Source organism: Lolium perenne, chromosome 4, assembly GCF_019359855.2.
Source record: "Lolium perenne isolate Kyuss_39 chromosome 4, Kyuss_2.0, whole genome shotgun sequence".
NCBI lineage: Eukaryota > Viridiplantae > Streptophyta > Magnoliopsida > Poales > Poaceae > Lolium > Lolium perenne.
In genome coordinates, this window is record NC_067247.2 from 155,393,511 (window position 1) to 155,401,169 (window position 7,659).

A 7,659-nucleotide genomic window follows, 5' to 3' on the forward strand; every position below is an offset into this window, starting at 1 on the left:
GGAGGTGGCGCTCGTGAACGCTGGTTCGATCTCGCCATCGAAGCTCTTCTAAGAGGGCATCGTGGAGGAGGTATGCCATGCTCCGATTTGTCGTGGACGAGGCCGGGAGGCTTCCTCCCCCGTCGCCGGTGGCCACTCCAGACGGACCAGTTTCGTCGCGAGAGCGACCAAGCCTCGCTCGGCCCGCGCGGGGAACTCGGAGGTATTTTTTTTTTCCTGATTGCCAGGGTTTTTTAGATCCGACGGTTCGCATAAAGGCGGACCGACGGCTAGCACGGCCCAAATTTTGTGGGCGGATCCGAAACTCGGTTGTTTGGCTGTGAATCGCTGCAGGTGGAAACCCTCTCCAGTCTCCACTCTAGAGTCAAATGCCCCACCGTCCATCATGTTCCCCTCCTTCTGCCGGCGGCGGCTCCTCCTCCGCATCCCCGGCGAAGCCACTAACCTCCTCCAGTCCATGTCCATCCATCTCGCCCACAGCAGCTACTCCTCAACCGCCGTCTCCCGTGTACCCAGCTCCGACCTCTGCCCAGCCACCGTCTCCTACCTCATCTCCTGCGGCCTCTCCCCCGCCGCCGCCGCCACCACGGCCACCACTCAAAGGATCCGCATCGTTTCCCCCGACAAGGTGCACGCCGTGTGCTCCCTCCTCAGAGACTACGGCTTCGCCGACGCGGACATCGTCCGGACGGTGCGCAGCGCCCCGTCCATCCTCGTCGCCGACCCCGAACGGATCCTCCGCCCCAAGCTCGACTTCTTCGCCGCCCTCCGCTTCGAGCCCCGCAAGCTCGCCGCCGCGCCTTGCCTCCTCGTGCACAGCCTCGATAAGAACATCGTCCCGTCCGTCCAGTTCATCCGCGGCATCGTCGGCAGCGACGACCAGCTCCGCCGCGGCTTCTCCCGCGTCCCCTGGGCCCTCGCGGTGGACGTCGACAGAAGCATGCGCCCCGCCGTGGAATCCCTCCGCCGCTGCGGCCTCGACGACGCGGCCATCTCCAAGCTCCTCGTCATCCAGATGGGCGTGCTCATGGCGTCGCCGGATCGCATCAGCGAAATCTTCCAGGAACTCAAGGCGGTCGGTATGTGCACCTCGGACTCGCGCTTCCTCTACTGCTTCAGCGCGATGTGCAGCCTTAAGAGGGGCGCGTGGCGGCGGAAGCTTGCATTTTTCCACAGCTTCGGGCTGTCGGAGGGTGAGGTGATCAAGGCCTTCAAGACGCAGCCCATGCTGTTTCTTTCCTCAGACGAGACCATAAAAAAGAAGCTCCGGTTCTTGCTGGACGAGGTCAAGCTTGGAGTAAGCGATGTGATTGCCCAGCCTGTGATTCTGTCCTATAGCCTGGAGAACTGCATCCTGCCAAGGTGCGCCGTGCTGAGTGTGTTGATGAAGGAGGGCAAGATCCCGAGAGATATCAAGTTGCTTCCAGCATTGCTTGGTAGTTCCACGGTTTTCTCGACCAGATATGTAGTGAGGCATGCTGATCATGTGCCAGATGTTGTTAAGGCGTACGAGGGTAAGATCAAATTCCAAGGATTCAGACATGACACATGACTTAATTATCCATCATCCTGGATTTGCACCATATGTAGTGAGGCATGCTGCCGGATGTTGTTAAGGCATATGAAGGTAAGATCGAATTAGAAGGGTTCAGACATGACACATGATTTATCCAATAGGAGAATAATATCCTTCACCCTTAGGCTTATGTATCCAGTGCCTACCAGGAATGTTATTGATAAAGTCGTGATCCATGATTTTAACACCGCTTCAGACTACACCATTGGTAGCCCATACTTACATGCTGTACTCTTCTGTATCATCGACCTTTGTAATTTAGCAGCTGCCATTAGCATCATGTAGCCAACTGAACTGTAGAATCATGGTAGATGACGTTACTGTTCTCCAGGTTCCTTCATCTGGTATGGAGTTAAACTGGTTCTGCTAATTTATGTTTACTAAATCGATTGTTGCAACACATTTTGAGTTACAAATGTTATTACATGGTAATGAACTAAGCGCTTTTCTTTTACATGAATGAACTGTGTTGATGCTTTACATCATACTCTATCCACTACCCATCTGAAGTCTTAATTTGTTGTTCTTTCCTACCCATCTGAAGTCTTTGTGGTTCTTTCCAATATATAAAGTTGTCGTGCTGTCGAGGGTAGAAACTTTGTGGTTCTATTCTAGCTCGGAGAATTGCATTGCATCCTACCGAGGGGCGCCGTGCTGAGTGTGTATTGATGAAGGAGGGGACGATCTAGAGAGATTTCAAGCTGCTTCATGCATTACTCGGTAATTTGACGGTTTTTCGACCAGATTTGTAGCGAGGCATGCTGATGATGTGCCAGATGTTTTTAAGGCATATGAAGGTTAGATCAAATTCGAAGGATTCAGACATGACACATGATTTGTCCAATAGGAGAATAATATCATTCAGGATTAGGCTGATGTATCCAGTGCCTACTGGAAATGTTAAAGATGAAGTCATGATCCATGATTTTAACACCGCTTCAGAGTGCAACATTGGTAGCCCATGCATATTACATGGGTACTGTTCTGTATCATCTACTTTTGTAATTTAGCAGCTGCCATTAGCTGTCATGATAATACTGTTCTCCAGGTTCCTTTATCTGGTGTGGAGTTAAACTAGTTCTGCTAATTTATGTATATTAAATTAATTATTGCAACACATTTTCAGTTAATGTTGGTAATGAAGGATTTGGCACATCTCTGAAGGATTTTTTTTGGGAGAGGTTAGATTAGGAATTTTTGTGATGTATGAAGCTTCGTGCTTCCGTTCTAAGCAGCTTGAAACTACAGAATAAGACGTAAGCATTTGCTCTTTCTCTTTGCTGCCCAAGCAAGTTTTGTTTGCATTGTTGTTCGACAGCCGCGCTAACTACCCCCACTACAATAATGCGCGCGAAAGTTTGGTAGAAGGTTGCGGTCATTTCTTCTACTATAAAGCGGTCGCCACGTAAAAAACAGAGGGGACACTGCGACTTGTGAGATCTCCCGAAAGGATGGATGCTGATGGTCGACCTGCTGGCGTGCAGGTGCAGCCACCACTTCGTGCCGTCATCTTGGCCGCGACGCGAGCACTCATTTCATGGCCATCAGGTAGAGATGGAGAAATGCTCGCTGGAGATGCTCTAAGACCATAAACAAATGACGGATATCATAGATAGAAATTAAGTTTAGTGGCCATGAAATGAGAAGAGCCATTACATAAGTTGTGATCAGTGGGGTGATGAGAAGACCAATTTGGGGTGATGAGAAGACCAATTTGGGAGTTTTAGCTCCCCCCCCCGTAAAATACATCATCTATTGTAGCACTTTCGAAGAAGAGGTGATGTATTTTACATCATCTGAGTTTTGAGAGAAAAATAGGTGATGTAAAAGCCTGGAAAGGAGAAAAACAGATGATGTATTTTACATCATATGATGTAACATCATCTAGAAATGCTATTATGTGCTTTCCAGGCTCATGCTTGATTGCATTGAGTCAGTTACCTTCTGAAACTGAAAGTACAACATCAATTTCGAAAATTTTAGAATCATCCTACCAGAATTCCGGAATAACCTCATATCGGCTCGCACCTCCTGGCTACTTAGTTGAGAAAGAGCTATCCTTTGCCAAGTTCAGATGGTGGAAATGATCCTTTGGGAAAAATCTGATAAGAAGGCATTTGATGATAGAAGGGCGAAGAAGAGAAATTAGTGGAAGACGGCATAGAGCTATCAGACTCTCCAAGTTCAGATGGTGGAAATGATCTTTTGGGAGAACAAAGTGAGGAAAGTGATGACATGAGGCTACGTAGGTGTGTGTCCCTAATTTAGCTCGGTCTCAGTTAATTAGCCATGGTCTGTTTGAATTCTGGAATTCCCAAAACACATAGCAGATAACGCGAGAGTAAGTGGCATGTCATCTTGAATCCTATAGGATTTAATAACTAAATGAATTTGGTAGTGATGAATTTTGATCAAAATGTTTGATACCGCAGGAAATAGATAGGCACTGTCGCAAGAGGTTCAGTGGATGAATTCTCCTCAAAACAAAGAATGGAAAGCCATTACAAAAAATATTGAGAATTACAATCCAGGGAATCTAGTGAAATTTCATAGGAATCCAAACTCCTAAAACCTATGGCATTCCTTCAAACCAAACGAACCCAAACATCAATTGATTCCTGTGATTTTCAAAATAGCAGGGTGGTCCTGCATTATGAAATTCCTACGAAATGCAATGAGCCTAAGCACAATTTTGTAAGGACTCTAGTCATAAGGAAACAAAGGAACAACCACATATCCTACCCTAGTGAGACTGCGGCACATACTCAAACAGATAATTATGCAAGAGGTTTGAACTAGTCATAGAGGAACAGCTTTCAAGTAAAATGGTCAAGTTCCAAAGATCAAGAACACAAGACATCTTAATGTACTTTCTAAAATCCAGGCAATTTTATTTGCACCTTTCATGTTTTTTTCCTTTACCAGAAGCACTGTAATTTCATCTAAACACGCAATATATACAGGCAATTACAATTGCTAGCAATTTAACAGATTTCCGTTAGGATTTATTAGCTACTGATCTCCTTGATGAGGCATGGGCTTGCTATCGAACTCAATCTCGAGAAGGCGCTCAATAGGCTGCCTGCAAATGGGGCATTTGTTCGTCTGGAACCTTACAAGTTGAGCACACTCCATGCACAGGCACTGCAAAAGAGCACAAGACAAAATTTCTCAGGCTACGAAAGAGCACAAGACCTCAAAAAATAATTTCTCAGTTTGCCTTGTTTCCTAAAATAAAAGAATATTAACAAAGTTGAAAGAGCACAAGCCATAATTTCTCAGTTTTCTTTGTTTCTTGAAATAAAAAATAGATCAACAAAGTTCATGGAAAAATATTTGATGGTACTTCTCAAGCATTATGCATACTAACATACCTAACAAATACCTGATGGATTCTGTTCTAGAGTTTTAGGCACTGAGGTATAAAGAAGGATAAATTGCCAGCAATACTAGGTCTACTGATTCAGTTGTCTTTTTCATTTGTCCCCTAACATAAAATGGTTGCACTTTTGAGAAATATATGAAACAGCATTGAAGTATTATTAGTTGGATAGTGTGGCAAAAATGTATAAACGTTGAACATGAAATGCCTTAGTACAAAAGGTTCCTGTCTGGGTTCCAAACCAGGGGCCAGTTTGCAGTTGATATGATGTGCCTTGCTGCACTGCCATATGCCCATATGGGTCATAATTTGAAGATTTTCCAGTGTTTCAAGTTACATACACAACATATAAATTTCTGCCATTCACACTTTGCGACCTTGGTAGGTAGTAGTGCATCTGTCTATGAGTGACTGCAAAGCAGGCTTTGATGTGCTCTAAAAATTTTGCTGTTCACTTTTTGGGAAAGCATGCTTTCTCGATTGGTATGTAACTGCAGACGGAGGTAATATAACTGATCTAGCCAGGCCTAATTCCATCATAGTATATATATTTAAGCAGAAATGGTTACCCATTTTTTACATCTAAAACAAGTTTGAACAACCATAAGCCCTATATCTAGATCTATTCAACTAAAGAACATTTAGTAGTAAAGGATAACCTACCATATGCCTGCATGGAAGGACAGTTGTATCTCTTGGTTCTGTAAGACAAACCACACATTCTTTCCCAGAATCATCCTCGTCAACATTCTTGTCAGCTGTGTTCCTGTTCCCAATACCGTATATCTCCTGCAAGACATATCTAGTTCCATTTACCCACAGTATCTGCTGCACAACTTGAATCCCATATTCACTGTTGTCTTTCTTCACAAATACAGCAAATTTAGCCAACGACTTTGAGTCTTCTGCATCCTGTTCCCTTTCTAAATCTTGGTTGCTTGACACATCCACTTCCACTTTGAATGCGACAGGAAATACACCATCCTCCCCAACCTTAGTGAGGTCAGATTCCTCAAACATTGAGAGGTCAATCCCTGTTCCACTTGGTTGCTTGAACTCCTGACCTTTGCCTTCCTTAAATGTTACCCTCACAGGTTGGAGCATATTTTCCTTCGTAGCCTTCAGGACAGAGTCATCATCTTCTTGTGCAAAGAAGTAAACAGTTATGCTGTTTAGAGGTGAGAAGTTAAGAATCAGTATTAGTTAAAAAAATAATGTGCCAGTCTTGCCAAAAGATAAAAAAAAACTAGGGCACATTCTAGACAGGTACAAAAGATGAGATATCATGCAACAAACTAAGGACACAAAATGGGATAGCCTGACCCCAGAATAAGAAAGAGCCAGACATGCATCTAGAGAATGTAGTTGAGTTTGCAATGGTAAAATTATGGAAGAAAGTACACACTCCAAGTTCACTAAAGCTCCATTGAGCCTCAAGTATCATGAGTTCCTCACTTGGCCAGCTACATGAATAGGATTAAGTTCAAAATTTCCATACCTACGCCTGATTTGGCTACTTCATCCAACATTCATTTTCCCAATCAACAGCAAGCCGTGCACACAATATACAGTAAATATGAAGCAACGATTTCCATGATGATTCACCAAGACAAGCGCATAGGTGCACCCTAAATCCAGACAATTGACAAGCACTGTCTCAGTTTTGTTCAAATGGACAATGAAACACATCACCAAAGGTACCATGGTCCAACAAAAATATGCCCATGGTGAGCTCCCCGGCAGAATTCAACATTAGAAAACTAATCTCTCGGGATAATGAGCCCAATGATCGACTAACAAGGGTCCACAACGACATTTCAGACCTCCATCTGATCAGCAAACCAAGAATCCAAGAAGAGAACAAGGAGGAACCTTCCGGGGGCGTCGGCGTCGAAGGAGAAGGCGAGTAGGCGGCGGCCGTCGTCGTCGCGCTCCAGCCGCAGGGTATCCCCCTTGATGTTGACGCCGGCGTGCACAGACACGGCCCTTTGCCGCTCCACCTGCGCTGGAAACGGCACCGGCGGCGGCGCGGCGGGACCCGGGGGCCAAACCGGGTACCGGTGGTAGTACGGCGGAGGGACCCCATGTCCCCGCCCGTCAAGATGAGGCGGCGGCGTCGGCGGTGGCGGATTGGAGCCACCGCGGCTTCCGATGTTGCCCATTAGCGCGTCGCCGTCTTCGCTCCGCGATTTAGGTTTACTTGACTTGGCGAGTTTTGCTGGACTGCGACTCCCTTTGCGCTGTCCTACTGTCAAGAAATTAAGCTAACTTTTTTTAACACTAACTACTGTAGCAAATTTGCACCAGAGGATTATGTTTTTTTAGAGCAACCACATATTTCATTAATCGAACACCAAATTAACACTAACTACTGTAGCAAATTTGCACCAGATGATTATGTTTGGGACGGCGTATAGTCATTTGTGTGAGTAAATGACATCTGCCTATTCCTAGAAAATCGAAAGTACGTCTTCACGTTTGGATGAGCTGTAATTAAACCTAAGGAAACGATTAGAGTAGTAAAAGTTTGGTTTCACTCATCTAAACCGCACCTAATCCCCTACCCTATTTAGAGAAGTTACTCCTGGACCGAGCGGTCGTGTATAATTTTCCACTTCTGCTGACGCTCACCAAAACCCTTTCCAATCGTGTAGGCAATCGGCCCCCACCGGAACCCTAGCACCCCTCTGCTGCCCTCCAT

The 7,659-nt window shown here is 45.5% G+C and overlaps 2 protein-coding genes across 2 annotated transcripts; one reads left to right on the forward strand and one right to left on the reverse strand.

Annotated features, from left to right (window-relative positions):
• The first annotated feature begins 330 nt into the window (after window positions 1-330).
• LOC127294231 (transcription termination factor MTERF8, chloroplastic) lies at window positions 331-2,030 on the forward strand. Its single transcript, XM_051323996.2, has one exon. The coding sequence runs from the start codon at window positions 386-388 to the stop codon at window positions 1,550-1,552; it is 1,167 nt and encodes a 388-aa protein (XP_051179956.1). The 5' UTR covers window positions 331-385; the 3' UTR covers window positions 1,553-2,030.
• Window positions 2,031-4,443: 2,413 nt separating this feature from the next.
• On the reverse strand, window positions 4,444-7,197 carry LOC127294232 (probable E3 ubiquitin-protein ligase LOG2). The gene is made up of 3 exons (XM_051323997.2): window positions 6,831-7,197; window positions 5,622-6,126; window positions 4,444-4,720 (listed from the first exon to the last, which is right to left on the reverse strand). The coding sequence occupies exons 1-3, from the start codon at window positions 7,118-7,120 to the stop codon at window positions 4,589-4,591; spliced, it is 927 nt and encodes a 308-aa protein (XP_051179957.1). The 5' UTR covers window positions 7,121-7,197; the 3' UTR covers window positions 4,444-4,588.
• Between the last annotated feature and the right edge of the window lie 462 nt (window positions 7,198-7,659).